The 22,239-nt window shown below is 39.5% G+C and overlaps 1 protein-coding gene across 1 annotated transcript; it reads left to right on the top strand.

Annotated features, from left to right (window-relative positions):
* The first annotated feature begins 11,179 nt into the window (after nucleotides 1-11,179).
* Nucleotides 11,180-11,699, top strand: LOC133767070 (protein mago nashi homolog). Its single transcript, XM_062201193.1, has one exon. It carries the CDS (start codon nucleotides 11,219-11,221, stop codon nucleotides 11,657-11,659), a length of 441 nt encoding a protein of 146 aa, XP_062057177.1. The 5' UTR covers nucleotides 11,180-11,218; the 3' UTR covers nucleotides 11,660-11,699.
* Nucleotides 11,700-22,239: the final 10,540 nt, after the last annotated feature.

Genomic DNA, 22,239 nt, shown 5'->3' with positions numbered 1-22,239 from the left:
CTCTGTCACTGAGAGAGGACAGAAATTTTGTTCCCACATAAATGCCACTCCTTTACTTAGTTTCCCAGAAGAACATTTACAGAGACAGAGGAATTCTTTGATCTGTGCAGGGGATCTATCCTGCCTGCTTGTTTACTTATTTTGTAAGAACTGGTCTGGACCAGGTATCAGAAGACTGACCTGTTGTGGAAATCATCCTGTGCAGTACACCAACCTGAAGAAAATTATCGGCTCACGTGTTTATGCACTATGTAATGAAGAGGAAGATAACAGCCTCATTCCAGGGTTAAACCCAATTTGAACTTGACTTTTTCAGCTGCTTTATTGTTTGCATGTATTTATACTTCTTTTGCTTATTTTTACTTGTATAGTGTTTGAACAAAAGTTTAGTAACTCGAAAAATAGAACCAAATGTTCCAGACTCTTACAATTTATGTCATCATGAGAAAGGCATTCTTGTTTTGAAAATGAGTCTTGGTTTTACCAGTGTTCTCTGAGATGGACATAAAATTAATCACCTGGGCTGGGTGTTTTGTAGTCTCTTTTCTCCCCTAAGTTTAGTTTTTTTTTTCAATTTACAATTTTAGTTTTAAATAAAAAATTCATTATTTATTTATTTATTATTTTCATTTTACTTGAAAGGTGGAGACAGAAGGAAATGGGGGACAGGGAAGAGAAAAAGAGAGAGAAAGAGAGAGAGAGAGAGAGAGAGAGAGAGAGAGACAGAGAGACAGAGACAGAGAATCTTCCATTCACTCTTCAAATGCCTGCAGCAGTAAGGGGCTGGGCCAGGCTGCAGCCAGGAGCCTGGAATTCAATCAGGATCTCCTTAATGAGTGGCAGGGACCCAGCTACTTGAGCCATTACCTGCTGCCTCCCAGAATGTGCACAGCAGGAACTGGATCAGAAAGAGAAGGTGGAACTTTAAGCAGGCAATCTCCTCCGCCTGCAGTGCCGGCATCCCATATGGGCGCCAGGTTCTAGTCCCGGCTGCTCCTCTTCCAGTTCAGTTCTCTGCTGTGGCCCAGGAGGGCAGTGGAGGATGGCCCAAGTGCTTGGGTGCCTGCAGCCACATGGGAGGCCAGGAGAAAGTACCTGGCTCCTGGCTTTGGATCGGCGCTGCACCGTCAGTAGCGGCCATCTGGGGAGTGAACCAATGGAAGGAAGACCTTTCTCTCTATTTCTCTCTCACTGTAACTCTACCTATCAAATAAAAAAAATTTAAAAAAACATATAAAAAGCTCAAACTTATCCTTGCTTTTGGGTGATATTTTAGAACAACCTGGAATCTATTTTGAGAATGAGCAAGGAGAGGAAGAAGTCAAGACTTAGATGTCGTTAGAAGTAATATGATACCTTCGTAATAGGAAGATTTTAAGTTACATAAGCCTGTGAGTATCAGAGAAAATTTTAGGATTGGAATATGCAGTTACTTTTACCCTAAAGGGGTCCTGTAACATAGTGTGTAGTGGCATGAATTTTAAAGATAGATCACCCTAGAATCCTTACTCCATTGCTTAGCAACACTGTGAATGCAGACAAGTTACTTAAACTCTCCAAAGCTAGGCTAAACTAATAACAACCATGTAGTATTTTTGCAAGAATTAAAGAGTTTATGTACATAGATAATTTACTGTTATCTCTGGAACATGGAAGGTATTTAATAAATTATTTATTTCTAGCAACACGACAGTTTGGAATGATCCAATTATATACAACCTCCAACCAACAAATCCTGCCCATAATATAGCTGTTTTTTTTTTTTTTTTTTTTTTTTGGACAGGCAGAGTGGACAGTGTGAGAGAGAGAGACAGAGAGAAAGGTCTTCCTTTGCCGTTGGTTCACCCTCCAATGGCCGCTGCGGCCGGCGCACCGTGCTGATCTGAAGGCAGGAGCCAGGTGCTTCTCCTGGTCTCTCATGGGGTACAGGGCCCAAGGACTTGGGCCATCCTCCACTGCACTCCCTGGCCACAGCAGAGAGCTGGCCTGGAAGAGGGGCAACCGGGACAGAATCCAGAGCCCCAACCGCGACTAGAACCTAGTGTGCCGGCGCCACAAGGTGGAGGATTAGCCTATTGAGCCGCGGTGCCGGCATAGTTTTAAAAAAATGTTGTATTTAAAATAATGTTGTATTCATATTTTGTTCATTTGTGAAAATAAGTAATTATTCTTTCTTTGTTTTTAATATTATTAATGTGGTTACCAGCAATGTTTACATTTTTAACATTAAATTTCAGACGATTTGTTATAATATTGGTCTTAATTACTTGCTGTTTTATTTAGGAGAAACAAATATAAACTATGTTACATAAAAGGCTTTATCTCTGCTAATTTTATTTTTCTACATTCCATTATATACCAAAAATTAGAAAAATCTAATAATAGATGTATGGCATATTTCTATCTGAGCCTCACAAAGAACCATGTAAAACAAGCATGCTTAAGAAACATTTATGGGGGGCAGGCATTATAGCACAGTGGGACACCTGCGTTCTACAGCTAAGTGCTTCTGAGAGTCCTGGCTCCTCTTATACCAATCCAGCTTCCTATTAATGCATCCTGGGAGGCAGCCAACGATAGATCAAGTGTGTGGACCCCTGCCACACACATGGGAAACCTGGAAGGAATTCTGGGTTCCTGGATTTGACCTGGCCAGCCCTGATTGTTGTGGACATTTGGGGAGTGAGCCAGTAGGTAGAAGATCTCTTTCTCTTGCTGTTGCCCTCCCTTTAAAGTAAAATAAATAAACACTAAAAAGGAAGCATTTATGATAGAATTTTCGTAATGTGAACTGTAAAGAAATAGGAATCACCTGATGAAAACAAAACTTGGGTATTCCACCATTCTTATGGAAAGAAGTGCCTGCTGGTGACCAATCACAGTTCATAGACTCATCTTCTCCCGCAGTTTCTCTTGGTTGTCTACTGCTGCCATTGTCCTGATCTCATGGTGCTGGGAGTTTGTGCTTCTCCTAAAACTCTAGCTCCGTAACAAGTCTTCCCTTAGTTGATTTCGTAGCTGAGATGAAATTGGGTCACTCAGTAAAGTCTATAGAAGCATCATCATACTAAAACTTAGGACGTAAAAATGGGAAAGAAACAGCGTCACGAAACTTGTTGACCAGGATTACAAATTAGGTGGGTTTTAAGGGCTCTTCAGCTCTCCTGAGATGGTGGGAAAACATCATCCCTCCTATGTTGCAGGTTTTGCCATTGGCTCCTACCAAGATGGATCCTTACATGGTTCTGCTCAGGCTAATGTGTGTACCTGTTGACACAGACATACTAATTCCTGGTTGAAAGCTTGGAATTTTATCACAGGGTTGGGCTGAGACTTTGAACACGAGGCTCAGAAAGTATGAATTTCATGCCCAAGATCATATAATAAGTAGTCAGTCAGATGTAAAATGGATTTTTCTAATATGCAGACCATGCTTCAGCTTACAGTTTAGTTACAGAAAAGCATTTGGGAATAAACTTTGGTTCCCATAATCTAAAATTATATTGAAAGCAATTTCTATTTCTCTGTAAGCTCTCCTGCCTTAATATTTTGTTTTTTTCTTTCCCCACTGTCTTGGAAATGACATCCAGAAGGCAAACTTTGTAGAGACTTTAATCTTTTTATGGTAAAGCACCCACTCATTTGCAGTATTACAGGATGTTACCAATATTTCTTCCTATTCAATGTACTATTCGTTTCATCCCCTTTCAGTTTAAAATAGAAACATGCATTCAAATATTTCTAATAAGAAGACATGGCAGTGGCTGAGTGTCTATAGATCTAAGATTCACACTATGCCAAAACATTGCTAATGTGTTGCCTTGTGATAGGGCAGGTGCTCACACTTAGAGGAATCATTATATCCTTTTGCTGTTTAACATTTTGGGTTACAATTTACTTAACTATCCCTAAAAATCTGTTTCCTGTCTGTTTTAGAATGCTACAGAATTCTTTAAAAATGAGATGAATTTTTCTCCTTTTAGTAACCACCATTATTTTGAACAAGTACCTTTGTGATGAATTTACTGTCTGTCATGTGCTTAGCAAACTGACCTTTATATGATCTTTGTGCTCTTACTATTGTAGCTGTTGGCATCGAATTTTATATGGAAAATGTGAAAAGGGGATCTAAAAGAGGAATTTTTATTGAGGCACATACAGCTTCTGCAGCCGTTGTTACAAGGGTGTCATCGAATACCAACATTGACAAAAAACCCATGGGGTCTATTTTCTAATTCAGTCTCAAAGGAAATTTACAATACAGAATGTCTATGGCAGTTGAGGTTGGCTAAGATTTAGACGACCCACTTCCCTTATCTAATGAATTCAGGCCCTGCAAACTTTGCAAAAGCTTTAAACTGACAGAATACCAGGAGAGTTGATGTGAAATTGAAAGACAGCTGGCATGGACAGAAAGCCTCCTGAGTGTAGCCCAAGAAGTTGAAAACTTGCACAGCTGTGAGACTGTCAAAATGAAGAGTCCAGTGTAAAGACAGTCAGAATATTGTTTTTAGATGGAGAACTTAATGCCTGAAGCCTTGACTCTACAGAGATCTTCATTTAAATAAAGAAAGCACACAACGTTTTATATTTATCTCCATTTTGCTAAGATAAAAGAAGTGAGAACGTTCCCATTTTCATCAACTTAGGTTTAAAGAGATCCAATTAAGTTTGAGGAGTATTTAAAACTTTTAAAATAATCAAATTTTATTTCTGGAAATAAAACCAATTTGATGTAAGATTTCTTTTTCAAGCTATATCTTTCTCAAGCTTTCTTGAGAAGACTTAAGGATAATTTAACACCTTGTTTTATTAGTGATGAGAAACTGCCAGGATTTTTCTGGACAAGAGCATGCCCAATAAATTATTAGGTAGAGAAACAAAGCTTGTTAGGATTGATGTTTTCAGGCAATAAATGGTATCACCAATTATAATTTTTATGTCCCTCTTTAATTTTTTTGGTGTTTCTTTTTTTTTTAAAAATCTACTCAAAAGGCAGAGTGATGAGGAGAGGGGAAAGACAGAGAGAGAGATGATGCTAGAGCTAGAGCTAGAGCTAGAGCTAGAGCTAGAGCTAGAGCTAGGTAATGCATTCTCAAATACCTGAAAAAACAGGGCTGAACCAGATGGAAGCCAGGATCCAGGAAGTCTATACTGGTCTCCCGCCTGAGTGGTGGGGATCCAAGAATGTAAGATATTATCCACTACTTTCCCAGGTGCATCAGGAAGAAGCTGGATTGGCAGTGGTGGAGCCAGGACTTGAACAGGTACTCTGATATGGGATGTGGGTAGCCAAACTGGCTTCACCATAACACCTACCCTGACAACTTTCTTTTAAGTAAAGCAAAATCCAATTCAAATGGCATTTTTGGAACAGGTGGAGTTTTATTGATGGGAAAGTACCTCACTATTAAAAATATGGTTTGCTGAATAGTAATTACAAGGCTTTTCATATTGGTGAGAACTTAAAATTTTGGGCACTTTTTCAGAATTTCCTAACCATGACCTTCCATATTGCCAACAAACAGCCATTTTCAGACCATTTAAATTGTATTATGGATTGGCTACTGTATTTGATAAATGGCATTAACTGCATGCTGATATAAAGTGAAATCCCATTGAACAGAATGATATGTGTAAAGTGGAATATACATGCAAAACTGAGAAACAAGGAATTAAAGTAATTTATGATGTTACAATGGCAGTATGTTTGAAATGAAGAAAAATAAGTGTGCATAATTAAATCTTTTATTTTATTCTAGGGGTTGTAGGTCTTACCAGACTATTACATTTTTTAAAGATTTATTTATGTATTTGAAAAGCAGAGTTACAGAGAAGAAGAGAAGCGGAGAGACAGAGAGAGAAAGAGATCTTCCATTCATTGGTTCACTCCCCGAATGGCTGCAATGGTCAGAGCTGGGCTAGTTTGGAGCCAGGAGCCAGGAGCATCTTCTGGATCTCCCATGTGGGTGCAGTGGCCCAAGCACTTAGGCCATTTTCATCTGCTTTCTCAAGCACATTAGCAGGGAGCTGGATCAGAAGTGGAGCAGCAGGGACACGAACTGGTGCCCACATGGGATGCCAACACTGCAGGTGGTAGCTTTACTGCTATGCCACAGCACCAGCCCCCAGATTATTATATTTTTAAAAAGTCCCATTAAATCTTACTATGTTTAATGAGACTAAATTATAAACTATATTTAATTAATTTTAATTTACATCTAGCTTCTCAACTACTTGTCAGTACCTTCATTTAAAACATAATTTTATTTTTCCTAATTTTATGAAGTTTTTGTTGTAATATAAAATGTCAAGTAAACCAATACATAAAAACAAAATCATTTGTAGACTGTGGACTCCTGCACATCAGTGAAGACTCAGGCAAAGAGCACATAAAGCTTTCTGTGTATTGCCTGCCTGGACCAATCTCTTCTTTGTTTCTTTGAAGTACACTGAAATTTTGTGTATGTGCCTTCTTCCCTGTGAGGTAATGTGCCCCTCGGCTTCATGAACCAGGTCTCATTCTTCTCTTCAGCACTGGTCGATCCAGTAATTCAATGATGTCACCAAGGATTCTGGTTCTTTCCATGGTTTGCTCTGCCCTCCACTCTGTTGACCTCATTGTAAGTGATAGGATCTTCTTGGAGTGATAGGATCATCATTCATTGCCTGTAGCATGAAAGCTGCATTTATTCTCACGGAAGCCCTTTGGCACAAAAGGGGAGAGTGCTTTCCTCCAATAAAACAATGCTACTTCTTTTGGCCTGCTATAGTTGTTTGAACCACTAACTGTCACTAGCAGCATTAAATGTGCTAACTGGCTGAGGTTAGGGTTCCTTAACCAATCTTGGACAAAACAGACTAGATATTGTAATTGTTTATAATAATCAATGTTCTCCTTTGGAGAGGGAATTTGTTTCTCAAACTGTTATGAGATTTTAGAGGTCATTCAGTCACCTGTGATGCCCAGACACAGGTTTTTAGTGGATGGCATTTCTCAAGCTTATTTGATGAGGAGCTCTTTGTTGGTAGGACAAATAGTTTAGAAAATGCTGATCCTTAAGATCTCAAATTCCTTACAGCATGATCAGCTTTTAGGATGTGACCCCTAGCTCTAGCTACTAGTTCTATAGTCATGTCAAAGTTATGTTTTGCCATAACAAATTTATTGCCTTTCCCGTGTGTCGCCAATGTTTCTTAGTATTTCAAGGTCTTTATTATTTGTGTTCTCAGTTATCAAGTTTTCCCCAATCTGATTGCCTTCTCATCCTTCAAAGTTCAGATCAAGCTCCCATCTCCTCTGCAGTTTTCTCCCATCTGGATTATTTCATATCTTACACATAACTCTTTCATTGCCTCTCCGCTAACATTTTCATTATTGATTGCCAGGTGACTCAATTTGAGTGATTTGAAGGGAATGTCTATGTTCCATTCATCTTTGTGGCCTCAGAATTTGGCAGAGAATTGGTGTTAACTGCCTGTTCAATTCATTTGTTCACTTACTATATTTTTGAAAATGTAAGATCAATACTACATTTCCATAATTTTTTATGCTCAGGAGTATTAAATGTTCCAGTGGCTAATGGCCAAATTTTTATCTTATAGCTTTAATTGTAGTCCCTGAATCAATCTCGCAAGCTGAGCTGTAAAATTCTTCAAATTTATTTTTCTGATTCATGTTGTTTAACTTCAAAGTTTAAAATATTAACATTACATGTGGGTGTTATTTTCAAATGATTAGCTAACAAACAGGCAGGATAGAGAATGAATTTTTATGAGGAATGTCTGCATTCTTAGAGTATACAAATATAAGTTTCCTTAGATAAAAAATTTTCTAAGGAACAACTTAATATATTGATGCTAACTTGTAAACATAAAAGAACCTAAAGCTAACTTTTTTTTTTTAGTGTGTCAAAAGCTTAAAATTACTTAGGTTAATTGCTGATGTAGTAAACATTTTTAAAATGTCACTAGGCTTTTAACATGAAATTTTTTTTTGCAGGCTAACCAATTTTAATGGGATCAATGATTGTACAATAAGCTTTTATGTATGTTCACAAAGAAACACTTTGTAACCATTCTGGGAATTATAGAAAGGAAGCAGTGGGGAACAGATCTTTGTGGAGATTCTCCAGCTGGAAATGGAGATCAGTATTTTTCTCTTTTAATTTCAACCCCACTAGCTTCCCTCTTCTTTCTCTCCATTTCTTCCATTGGTTCCCAATTCCAGCTTTCTGCTCATATATTTTCTGGAAGGCAGCTGGTGATGCCTCAAGTAGTTGGGTCCCTGCCTTCTATGTGGGAGATCTGGACTGAATTCCCAGCTCCTAACTTCACCCTTACCTAGTGCCTGTTGTGGAGTGAGTCGATGAAGGAAACTCTTTCTCTTTCCTTCTCTCTCTTCCACACTCTTTGATCTCTCTGCTTCTCAATAAAATAAGTATATAAAAATATATTTAAAAAAATTGCCTGTTCCTTCTTGCTACCCAGCTTGCTGGAGATAGTCAGCCGTCTTTCAGGTTGCTTTATTACTTGAGTGTGCCATATTTTTCCTGTAAGTTCTCTTTCTGCTTATGTTCAGCAGGGTCAGTTTCTGTTGGTTATCAACAAAAAAGCCCCACTAACATGGTAGGGAAGGTCATTACATCCTGGATTTATTTTCATCCATAGTTTCAAAATACATTTTGGTTATCTTTGACTCTTTTTACTTTGGATTTTACAATTTCTCATATAGGAAAAATGTCATGAATTAACTAAATGCAATTCTTTTCATTAGTTGCCAAATGAAGTCAGTTTTTAAAAGCTAAGTCTTGTCATGTTGAATCACTTTTCTTTAGCCTTCTCCACCTACAACAAACACAAGCTGCCTGTTAAGATGTGCTTCAGCCATCTCTTTGCCAACCATGTAAATATTTTTGAAAAGGGAGTTTCATTCCTCATTGTTGAGATAATTTTTTCACAGTTTAGAGATGCTTTTGTAAGAATCAGATTTCCAGAAGTAGGTATCTATTTCTTGTGTTTCAGAAGAGCATCACAATAAAAGAAATATGCTTGCCTGATACATGCTCATTCTCTGAGAGATTTGCAATATTTCCTCACTGGTTTCTTCTAGAAAAACTTGTATCTGAAGAAAACATGAAGCTTCATTTTATTTCAGAGGTATAGACAAAGGTTTAAAACCCAAGAACAAAGAAAAAGAAGTACAATTTTCTATCTCCTACAACTTTCACAGTGTATTGCAAGGGCTTGAACTCTATCACAGTGAAAGATAAATGAACATTATTTAGATGAAGGTTAAAAGGTAGAAATGCTATTCTGAGTGAAATGTCTATAATAATTGAACCTTTGAGCCATGGGGGCAAGTCAGTACTTCACTGGGTACTCTCCAAAAGTCTTTTTGTAGGTTTTAAAATACGAATACCTTTAGAATGTCAAACTCAAAGGAAAGAAAACCCTTCTACTAGAATATTAAATGGGCTTATAAAAGGAAGATTTTGGGCTAAAGGGAGATCAAATATTTTCTTTTATCAAAAGTCTGCAAGTGAAAAGATCATGGAATAGCTGCTTAAGATTACAAAGGAACTGCAATAGCTTTAGTTAATGGTAGTGCACAGCCAATTTTGTCTTCTACCTTTGTGTTTGATTTATAAGAGGTCTTAGCATTGGTTTGCTATTGTACTTCTTTTTTAGTAATTATAGAACTTAATTATTGTGGGTTTGAAAATTGTAGAGGTTTTTCCTGAGGTCTATCTAATTTTGTGAGGTAAGATTATCCATCAATGTTAAAAGGAGACAAACAAAACTGCAAGATGATTTTTTTCCTTCTTGGGAAATGTTGGAAGAATAGGGAGAGGTCTGGGGGAAAATTTTTAGATAGAATGTATTAGTTCTCTGGAACTGCTGTAACAAAATACCATAATGAATGTCTTAAAAGAGACATTTTGTATCTCACAGTTCTGTAAGCTGCAGTTCTGAAGAGGTGTAGGCAGGGTTGGCTTCTTCTGAGAGCCCCGATGGGAGGATTATTCCAGTCCATCCCCTTGGCTTTTACATAGCCAAATTTTTCCCTTGTCTTCCCAATGGATTCTCCTGGTGTGTGTGACTGTCTCCAAATTTCTCCTTTTCATTAGGACATCAACCATATTGGATCAGAGCCATCCTGTTGACTTCATTTTAACTTGATTCTTTCTGTAAAGACCCTATCACCAAGTAAAGTCACATTCTCTAATACTGGGGGTTGTGATTTCGACATTTGAATTTGGGGGCAGATGGATGCTTGAAGGAAAGAACACATATAAGATTTTAACTAGAGCAGAAAAGAAGGTGGTTTGGTTCTGCCTGCAAATTTTTATGAATACTGGCATTATGGGGCTTGTGGCTGAAATTTTTTTGTGTGTGGACCTTTAGAAAATGTGGGCCTATTTAAAATTAGGAAACTCCTCTCATCTGATGTCTGTAGCTGCTGCATTTACATTTCTGTTGACGTGGTAGGCAATGGACAGTGACTTTGATTAGGGAACGCTGAATTCACTGCAACAGCTGCTGGAAGAACAGGATGTTGACCCTGCCCCCACTCCTACTCCACTGCTCTGTGGCTGATAGTTCCAGGTGATTGTGCACTGCTCCAGGGACACTGCTTTTGGTTTTATTTCAATCGCACAGGTCACCTGCTACAGTTCTAGCCAGTTAGAATCTTGACTAGATCACTGGTTTAATTTGTAGCCCTTAGGTTATTTGCATAATAAATAATCCTTTTAAAAGTTATTACATGGGAAAACGTCAGTGCTGGATGCCGACCCTGGAGGTGAGGTTTGCTCTCTTTTTTTTTTGACAGGCAGAGTGGACAGTGAGAGAGAGAGAGACAGAGAGAAAGGTCTTCCTTTGCTGTTGGTTCACCCTCCAACGGCTGATGCAGCCGGCGCGCTACGGCCGGCGCGCTACGGCCGGCGCATCGCACTGATCTGAAGCCAGGAGCCAGGTGCTTCTTCTGGTCTCCCATGCAGGTGCAGGGCCCAAGGACTTGGGCCATCCTCCACTGCCTTCCTGGGCCATAGCAGAGAGCTGGACTGGAAGAGGGGCAACCAGGACAGAATCCGGCGCCCCGACCGGGACTAGAACTTGGTGTGCCGGTGCCGCAAGGTGGAGGATTAGCCTGTTGAGCGACAGTGCCAGCTGAGGTTTGCTCTCAAAGTTCGTTCTTGGTTGGTATTTGCAAGCCATGGAGAGTGACTTTTACCTGCGCTACTACGTGGGTCACAAGGGCAAGTTTGGCCATGAGTTCCTGGAGTTTGAGTTCCGACCCGATGGGAAATTGAGATACGCCAACAACAGTAATTACAAAAATGATGTCATGATCAGAAAAGAGGCTTATGTACATAAAAGTGTGATGGAGGAACTAAAGAGAATAGTTGATGACAGTGAAATTACCAAAGAAGATGATGCTTTGTGGCCTCCTCCTGACCGAGTGGGCTGGCAGGAGCTTGAAATCGTTATTGGTGATGAACACATTTCTTTCACAACATCGAAAATTGGTTCCCTTATTGATGTCAATCAGTGCAAGGACCCAGAAGGCTTACGAGTATTTTATTATCTTGTCCAGGACCTGAAGTGTTTGGTCTTCAGTCTTATTGGATTACACTTCAAGATTCAACCAATTTAGATGGAATATTGCTGTGGACATGGGGGGGTTGGGAGTAGTTTTTAATGACCATTATCAAGAAATTACAAAGAGAGAGAAGCAGAGACAGAGAAAGAGAGAGAGAATTCTTCCAACAGCTGTTTCACTCCACAAATTGCCCTAATAGCCAGGACTGAGCCATGTCGAAGCCAGGATCCAGGAGCTTCATCTGGGTGCAGGGGCCCAGGCACTTGGGTCGGGTCATCCTTTGTTGCTTTCCCTGGCGTGTTAGCAGGGAGCAGCTGGGATTGGAACTGTTGTCCATAGGGGATGCTAGTGCTGTAGGTGGAAGCTTTACACAGCGCCAGCCCTTTTAGGGTCGTTTTGATGCCCACAATTTCTGAGTATGTGCTGCATGCTAGACACGGTGCTAATAATGAGCCACATTGAAACACTGGACATGTCTTTCAAGAAGCTCAGTTTACTGGGTGAGACAAATGCAAACACAGACAATCGTAGTAAAGTGTGATAAGGGCTTTTTTTTTTTAGAAAGATGTACTGGAGTCCAAAGAGCAGAGTCCCCTATAAAGTCTTATTGACAAGTTCTAAATTATGAATTCTTGTTTGAAGTGGGAGGAGCTTAAATGAGGGAAAGGCTTTCAAATGGTGAGATCAGAGTAGTCAAGGTCTAGAAATAGGAAGATAAACATGCTGCAGGAGGACAAGGACCTCAAGGCTGGGCATAGGAGCACACCATAGAAAGTGCAAGTCCGAGGGATTAGTCATGAAGAGCTCCCTATGTGCTGTCAGGTTTAGAGACAGAAGACTTGAGTCACTACCCAGACTCTGCTTCTTAGTGGTGTAACCTTTGCTAAGTCCCTGAAAGTCACCAGGTAATTAGTATTGCTGTTCATTGAAAGATGACATTGGTTCCTGCTGTTCTACTACTTTAAAGCCGTCAATGGCTTCCCAGTTCCAACAGTTCGAGAATGAACACCACGGTGTGTGACATGGTCCCAGCCATCCCATCCTCTCTTGATCAGCACTTGTACCATCTGACTCTCTCTGGAGCTTCTAAGGACTCTGGGTTTCTTTTGGAAGCTTGTCCCCTCATTTTTTTTTTTTTTTTTTTTTTTTTTTTTGTCACATCTCTCTGCCTTTCCTCAGGTTGCTGCTCCTGACTGGAATGTCTTTTTTTGCTCCTCTTTTCCAGTTGTCAGTCTTTTGCCTGATCTTTACCTAAGGCATGATGCTCCCCAATACACCATTACTGAGAGCTCAGGCCTGACTAGGCTGGCCTCTTCCTCTGGTGAACCAGCCTATAGAGCATGAGCAGCAGTGGGGCAAGATTATGTGATTTATCGTTGTATTCTCAGTTGACTACAGCAATGCCTTGCTCATAGAAAGCATTTCATAAATGAATGGTGAAGGGAACTGAGAGACCATGGGCACAGAAGGGACATCAGCACATGCACTTCCTTGAAAGCTTAGAACATCGCAGACGTGACATTGGGTCTGCCCTGAAGAGCTTCCAAGCATGGCTCTCCTTGTCACTTGAACAAGAACTTCAGCAGAGGTTTGCAGGGAAGCTGCACTACCTGCAGGGACTGAAGAAACATTTCCCAAGGACAGAGTTAGGAAAGAGAGTGGAGGGCTACTCTACAGAGAGAAGAGGGGATAGCACTGCAGCTTGTAAAAACGCGAGTAGAAGTGTATGTCCTGGAGCTTGCATTGGCTTTGCTTTGTTCTGCACACTTCTCTTACTCCCCAAAACCTCATCTTGTCTTAGCCAAACTTGGTCTACTGCATGCAGAAGGAACCATTTTTTTGCAAAGGACCAGTTTTGACTGTCATTCTTCTTCCAGAAGAGTATTTACTCAGAGCATGGCCAGGGAAAAGATGTCAAGGGGCAACTTTATGTTTAGAGTATGATTTTTTTAATTAACCTGTATTTCATTACTATATTCCTCCTCCCACCCTTTTCTTTTCCTGTAATTAAGCTCATAGTTTCCAGGTACCCATTATCTCAGGGGAGGGATGTGACAGGGCAAGTTGTGGAAATTACTGGGGAGCCTTTCTTGATGTTGTTTCAAAGAAACTAAGCTTTCCAGTGGGGGAGAGGATTCTCAGAATAAGCAAATTTTCTGAAGAGGTCTTATGTTTTCTTGAAGCACAGTGCTTCCCAGAGTGTAAAAAAATTCTGATGGAACTGGGGACAGAGAGCAAAGGAAAACAGGGATCGTACGGGGACTGAGATATAGGACCTTCACTCTGTCCTCCTGCCATGAGGCTAGGGAAGGGGAGTCAGCTAAGCAGGGATGTGGGTTCTGTGGTGGATAGGGCCAAAGGTAGCCAGCACAGAACTGGAGTGTCCACACATGGCACAGAGGAGCAGAGGGATGCTACCCTGGATACTGTGTAGGCAAGGACAATGAGCAGCACAGTGACACCTCTTTGCACTAACAACTGAGAAAGTAGTGGATAGCTTCCGATACTTGGAATGGCCTCATAACTGGGTGACACAAGTTATGGAGAATAGATACAAAGACAATATGAGATGAAATTTCCTCTTTTCTATGGCAGTTTCACAGAATAAAGGGTCCCACTGTCAAAAACTACATTTCATTATTAAAAAAAAAAAGATCTATAACCTACCTCAGTGTCTCGTGTTCTTCTGGAGAAGGTTGAAATCCCAGCGATGATGAACTTGAGCTGGCTCACATGGGCTCAGGAGAACTAACTGTTCAGTTTGCAGGTATTTTGTTAGCTGGTTGTAAAACATGACATTTATAAAAAATTAAGTATCAATTTATAATTTAATACATTATAATAAAAGCAAACTAATAAACACTCCAAACAAATTTCTTTTTATTTATTTACATTTAACTGTAATCTTTACAGTTCACATGTCTATTGTGTATGTTCAGTATGATAAAATCTTAGTAAATGGTGTTTTACTACACATCTTCCCAAGTTTGTTTTCATTGATATCACAGAAGTGACTTGAATTTGTCATAGCTGAAGTATTTACACTATGGAATTGGCAAATGCCACAAATCAAGAACTTTCTTTCTTTTTTTCTTCTTTTCCTTCTCTTCCTTGTCTTTCCTCTTTACCTCCTGCACTCCCCTTCTTTCTCACTTTGAAGAGATTTTTTTTTCAAACATTTTGTAGCATACTAATGAGCACAAGGAAAGAATAACAATAAAAAAGAGAACAATAAAGTACTGAGAGGTTGACAACAAGAAGAGAATAGGTTCAAGGAAATGATTGAGTCCAAAGACCCAGCTTTCAGCCTGTGAATATCTTCTCCACATGATAGTGAGAGGATTTTGAGAAGGCAGAACTGCTGAACAGGACCATTGACGTCCACCTACCTTCTCAAGTATTTATTTCAGACAATCCACAACATTAGAGACACATTTACTATGCAGATCAATTAAACAAGAATGATTTAATAGACTGTGAGGAAAGTCAGAGAACCCAGAAATGTATCCTGTGTACGATAAGCATACGTGCTTATGGTCCTGTCCCCCATGTCACCTTTCTGGTCTAAAGTTTTGCTGCCTCCTTAGCTTCCTTTCTTGTCTTGCCTTTTGTGCTGTGTCTCAATAGTTTCTTGCTGGGAGTTCACTATTGCTGCTACAAATTCTTACACTTTTGCTTTTGTGTTCTTCTTTCTTTGTTGTACTAGTTTTCCTGTTTCTGGTTGTTCTTTGATCATTCTCTGTACATATTCATCTAATACTCTCTACACTGGCACTCCATCTGTATTCACCATCTGTTGTCTTTACGTACTTTGGATCCCTGCTCATAAGAGTGTGTCCTTAGGTCTACTTCTTGGAGCTTCATTGTTCTCTTTTGAAAAATGGGAAGATTAGCTTCCTTCACAGAACTTTTTCTAAGATTTCAATTATGTGATGTATATAAAATACTTGGCACCCTCAATGATCAGTAAATTCTTGGCATCCCCAATGATCAGTAGATGGTTCCTACTGTTCTAATAATATTAGTACACACTGAATTTGTTACCTATTTAGTATCTGAACTGAACATTTGGTTATAAACTCAAATGCATGTACTCATAGAGCCTACGCAGAGTACAATGTAGGAAACAGGCTAGGTTAGAAGTAGCAGATGTGTTATTAAATGGAAAAGTTTAAAACACATCTGACTAATTAATATCATGTGGAAATATAAGTTCAAAACTGCCAGTTCTTTAAATTTGGATGAAAGAGTGAATATTGGTATTTTTATAAGCAGTTTAGTGATGTAAAACACAATGATATTCAATATTGGAAAACAGCATTTCAAAGAAAACAGGTCTTTTGGCTGTGTTTGACCTGTTGTCCATTAGTTTGAAACCTCTGCAGGAAATATCGAGCTGTTTTTGAGTAGTTGGTTCCTTATTTACCATCAGGAAATCCTGTCTTTCACATACGATGTAGAGGATTTTCTAGTAAGAATATATTTGGAAGAAATTCCTTTTTTCTTTGTATCATTGCCCCCAATAAATAATTAAAATCAGCCATGATGTGGTGGGGACCACACATAGAATACTAAGGGTAACAAATGAATAACATAATCACAGTGAAGAAAGGGAAGATTAAAATTGCCTAAGGAACTACCTAATTAACTTTGGCATATACTCTGACATCTGACAGAAGGAATTGTGTATAAATAATATAACACAATCGGTACGTTTATTTCTCAGAAGATATGGAGGTCAGCAATTCTGAAACTATTTTATGTAAATACTAGGAGTGAACAAGTAAATAAATCATAGATAATGGCAGTCAAATTTCTAATTGTCAGAGAAAGAAATTTCAAGTAGGGAAAGGGGAAAGACTTAAATGAACACTGGGTGTTAGATAAAAATCAAAGGCATACATACTGTGGCAGGCAGAATAATGCCCCTTCAAGGTTCATGGAAATGTACATTACTTGTTAATTCTATTTTCCATGAAATTTTAGGCTATGCTTTTATACATATATGAATTTTCAGAACCAACGAATGTGTTTTGTGACTGTTACATGAATGGCAAGGAAATTAGGCTGCCAACCAGCTGATCTTAAAATAGGGGGACTGGGGAGGGTATTGTGATGCAACAGTTTAAGCCGCCTTTTGGGATGCCCATATTCCATATCAGAGTGCTGGTTTGAGTCCTAGTTACCATGCTTCTGATCCAGCTTTTTGATTATGTGCCTGGGAAGGCAGCAAATGACAACAAAGTTCTTGGGTTCCTGCTACCTCTGTGGGAGACTTGTTCCTGGCTCCAGGCTTCATCCTGGCCCAGCTCTGATTGTTGTGAGCATTTGGGGGAGTGAACCAGTGGATGAAAGATCTCTGTCTCTCTACCTTCAAATATTAATGCCTTCAAATACTAATATACATAATTTCAACTACAAATACTTTCAAATATACATAATTTCAAATACAAATACTTTCAAATACTAATATATATAAACAAACAAACAAACTTTTTAAAAGTAGGGATTTTATCCTGGATTATCTCTGTGATCCTAATGCAATCATAAGTGAAAGAAAGAGAGATAGGAGAGCCAGACTCAGAGTGTTGCAAGGTGATAAGGACTTATCCAGCCATTGCTGGTTTTGAAGCCAGAAACGGATTACAAACCAACATTTAGAAGATCCGAAATTGAAAGCCAGAAACAATGTGAGCAATAATGTAAATAATGACACTGGTGAATTATAACATAAAATACTCATGACTCTATACTGATTTAAATAAATAAATGAAGGAGTATGACCAGCCATTCTTTTTTTTTTTTTTTTTTTTGACAGGCAGAGTGGACAGTGAGAGAGAGAGACAGAGAGAAAGGTCTTCCTTTGCCATTGGTTCACCGTCCAATTGCTGCTGCGGCCAGCACATCACGCTGATCCGAAGCCAGGAGCCAAGTGCTTCTCCTGGTCTCCCATGCCGGTGCAGGGCCCAAGGACTTGGGCCATCCTCCACTGCCTTCCCGGGCCACAGCAGAGAGCTGGCCTGGAAGAGGGGCAACCAGGATAGAATCCGGCGCCCCGACCAGGACTAGAACCTGGTGTGCTGGCGCCGCAAGGCGGAGATTAGCCTGTTAAGCCACGGTGCCGGCAATGAAGGAGTATGACCAGCCATTCTTATAGAAGAAACCCAATTTATTAATGTGAAGTAAGTGAGAGAAATAGAACAACTACCATTGCGTAAACCCTACAGTGATAGTTGCTGCATCAACAGATGCTAGAATTCACGGAAAAAAAACATGTATGGTAAGAAATAATATTTGCATAATTTTAAACTATTTTGAATTATTTAATAATTATAAGATGAAAATAGCAACTTTACAATAAAGAAACTTTTCAGACACCACCTTAACCAAGTATCCAGGTTAATGTCACTCAAAAGAAGATACTAGCATTATGTTTGCTGGTCACTATTATCATGATGCACTAAGAAAGGTCTAACCTCACTTCTGTGGTCTTCTGGTCAACAATGCATGACCTTAGTTGAATTGTGAGAAAAAGTCAGATAAGCCCTAGCTGAGGGACATTCTACGATATAATTATTCAATACATTAAATAATTTAACAGTTTATAATAGCCAAGATATGGGATAATCAAAATTTCCATTATTAGATGAACGAATAAAGAAAATGCACTATGTATGTATAATGGAATAGTATTCTTCCAAAAAAGAAAGACATCTTGTCATTTGCAGCGAAATAGATGGAACAGGAGGACATGATGTTAAGTGAAACAAGCCAGACACAGAAAGACAAACATTGTGTGTTCTCTACATTTATGGGAGCTATAAAAGAAACTCAACATGAATACAGAACATTGGTTGCAACAGGTTGAAAGAAGTGGGAATAATAGAGGAATTTTGGCTTAAAAAATAGGGAAAGCTGGGTGTGGTTCCTTAACTGTGTCAAATATATCATACTATATAAAATGTTAATAATAGGGGAAGCTGGGTGCCAGGTACATTGGAACTCTTTGTATCACATAATTTTTGTCTCATAAATTTAGAACAATTCTGAAATAAAAAGTTTATTTTAACTCCTCCCACCCCCACACATGTGTAAAGATCGTGAGAAATGAGAAAAGGCTGCAGAAATATCATAGATTGGAGGCGTCTAAGGAGGTAGGGCACTAGCAGCACTGTGCAGTTCTGTATTGCACTGGACCGGCACATGGACATTAGAGAAAAGCTAGTGAAATGAGGTTGCAAGTTTCTAATATGGTACCAATGTACATTTTCTTCTTATATCAGTATAAGATGTTAACAATAGGGAAAGGCTGAGCGAAGGGTATTCAAGAACTCTCTGTACTATTTCTGCAACATTTTTATAATTCTAAAATTATTTCAAATCAAAAAGTAAAGAGAAAAGTACAGGTTGAACATTTCTAATCTGAAAATCCAAAATGCTCTGAAATCTGAAATGGTCCATTATCTAATATTGTTTGGAGGCTGACATTTTGCCATAGGTGGAAAATTCTACTCCTGACCTCATGTGGCAGGTCACAGTCAAAATGTAGGTGCACTAAAAATATCATGTAAAATTACTTTCTGGTGATATGTATAAGGTGTATATAAAACATGAGTGAAATCCATATTTCCACTTGAGTTCTAGCCCCAAGATATCTCATACATGTGTGCAAATAGTCCAAAATAAAAAATTTTGAAACACTGCTAGTTCTAAGCATTTGGGGCAAGGGATCCTAAGTCTGTACCATGACAACAATGTAGGGGAAAGTGTTAGAGGGGTCCACAGAGGGGAGAACGCATTCAGCCAGACAGGCTGTATTAGTCTCCTTGGTCAGCCACAACAAAAAGCCATAGACTGAGTGGCTTAAATAACAGAAATTTATTTTTCACAATTCTGGAAGCTGAAAGTCCAAAGATCAAGATTGTAGCAGGTTTGGCTTCTTCTAAGGCTGCTGCCTTCTTGCTGTGCCCTTACGCGGCCTTTCCTCTTTGAACTCACACTCCTGGTGTCTCTTCCTTTTCTGATAAGGATGGTAGTTGTATTGGATTAGGGTACCACCCTTATAACCTGTCTCGACCTTAACTGCCTCTTTCAAAGCTCTATCTTCTATTGCTGCCACATTGAGGGTCGGCTCTTCAACATACACATTTGGGGAGAATAAAATTCAGTTCACAGTAGAAGGCAGTGGTGAAGGCTTGTGAAGGATGGACATCAGCAACGTGCGATCGGGCCACATGTGGCAGTGATTTAGGAGCTTACCGGTGGCTTGGTCTCACCGGCAGGTTGAGGGTCTGGGGAGGAGCCATGTTCCACAGGGAAAGTGGACCCCTCTTCCCAGGGTTTCAGATCCATCAGGCCGGTATAATAAGTTACTGAGACAGGGTAGGAGACTACGGTAATAGATTAGGTGGGAAACAATGCAGACAGGAATGAAGGCAATGGTCCACAGCAAGAATAGTGAGAATGAGAAGGAGAGACTTGATTACAACAAGCACTACACAAAGACCTGAGTTTAGGAAATAGAAGGTTACTGGATGGTTCCTTTGTAGGATGTTCAGAGACATACTGAGTTGATGAGTTCCATCAGTGAAAGCTTTAGTAATGTAAATTTAGAGCCTGAGATGTTTATAATGTAAATTTAAAGATTGGAGAGAGATTGGAGTTAGACATGTAGTGATGAAAGTCTTCAACATAGAAGTGCTAGTAGAAACAAAATATAGACAGTCAAGAGTGACTAAAGATAGGGTTGGCTCCGTGGCATAGCAGGTAAAGCTGCTGCCTGTGGCGCCAACATCATATGTGGGTGCTGATTCCAGTTCTGGCTGCTCCACTTCCAAACCAGCTCTCTGCTAGTGCACCTGCAAAAGCAATGGAGGGCTGGTGCTGTGGCACAGTAGGCTAATCCTACACCTGTGGTGCTGGCATCCCATATGGGCGCCAGTTCTAGTCCTGGCTGCTCCTCTTCCAGTCCAGCTCTCTGCTATGACCAGGGAAAGTAGTGGAAAATGGCTCAAGTTCTTGGGCCTCTGCACCCACTTGGGAGACCTGGAAGAAGTTCTTGGCTCCTGCCTCCTGGCTTCGGATAGGTGCAGCTCTGGCCATTGTGGCCATCTGGGGACTGAACCAAGGGAAAGAAGACCTTTCTCTCTGTCTCTCCCTCTCACTGTCTTTAACTCTACCTCTCAAATAAATAAATAAAATCTTAAAAAAATAACAAAAACCAAAATTATAAAAAACAAAAGGAAAGCAATGGAAGATGGCCCAAGTGCATGGCCCCTGCCACCAGCGTGGGAGATCTGGATGCAGCTCCTGGCTCCTGGCTTCCGCCTGGCTGTTATGGGTCATTTGGGGAGTGAACCAGCAGATGGAAGACCTCTTTCTCTCTCTCTCTTTGTAACTTTGACTTTCAAATAAAATTAAAAAAAATTTAAAAAATAGTGAATAAAGAAATGTAGAAGAAGGCAGAAAGAGCCATCTAGGGATACCTGGTCAAATGCTTGAGCTATTTTAGGATAGGAAGCCATTTATGCTACAGAGACATTAAAGTAGATTGAGTGAAGATCACTGCATGCGGCAAATTTGCAGTTAGCAGTCATGAGTGACACTTGAACACGTTTTAAAAATAAGCATGGTTTAAAAAATGGAGAAAGCAAAGGTGTATCATGCTAACCCCAGCCTCCTCCACTCACAGCACACACACACACACACACGGGTGATGAATAACAAAGCAGAGTCCTGTTAAATGCTGGCAGCGTTCACAACGCGACTCTTCACTTGACGATGTTCAGCTATTTCATATGAAACATAGGCACTGGCATTTTACAGTGGCCTATAGCATCCCCTGAATACATCTGGGTCCTGTAGCTCATAAGATAATTGCCGAGAGAAATTGCTTTGAGCCACTCAGTTGTGTAAGAGCAGCATGTTTTATGACTTTTTCATCTCATGAAACAAGGCTAATTTTTTTCCTTACATTTGAAAAAAGCTTTAGATGGGGGTAAACCTATCCTAAGGCTCCAAGTTTATAGGCCCAATTTATTCCTTCTGTAAATCCATGGGGCAGTTCTATGTGAATTCTCCCACAGGGTGTGAAATCTTATTTTAGTCAGATGTTCACGACTTTTCATGTAATTAAGCAATTATTTTCAAATGGATTAAAATTTTCAGAAGGCTTTGAAAAATGTAAGTAAAAATAGCACACTACTGTACTTATGTGGAATGTTAATCCCCATTGTTCAAAGAGTGTTTATCAGCTGAAGAGATGGCAAATATTAGCATTTCTACTTTGTAGGACGAGAAATGATGTGATGTATTTGAAGTGGTACTAAACGTAGAAATTGGCAGATTCTGGATTAGAGTTTCTATTAATTCTGCTTTCTTCCTTTTCCATTAACAGCATTTTTCTCTTTTTCATCTCTTCTACACAAATAAATCCATGTAAGTATTTTGGAGACGTAGTATTGAAAAAGTGGTGATTAAGCTCTTAATTATTTTTGAAAGTGCTGTTTGAGAGTAGTGATTGTTGCCATGGGTTACCAACTTGCTCTGTTATCAGCCAATTGCTAACTCTTTCTGTAATACATGCTTCATCTTGCAGCCACATTCTACCAACCATCTTAAAACTCTACCAGCAG

Source organism: Lepus europaeus, chromosome 1 (assembly GCF_033115175.1).
Source record: "Lepus europaeus isolate LE1 chromosome 1, mLepTim1.pri, whole genome shotgun sequence".
NCBI lineage: Eukaryota > Metazoa > Chordata > Mammalia > Lagomorpha > Leporidae > Lepus > Lepus europaeus.
The sequence above is the reverse complement of the archived record's forward strand: the minus strand, read 5'-3'. Positions and strand labels throughout refer to the sequence as shown.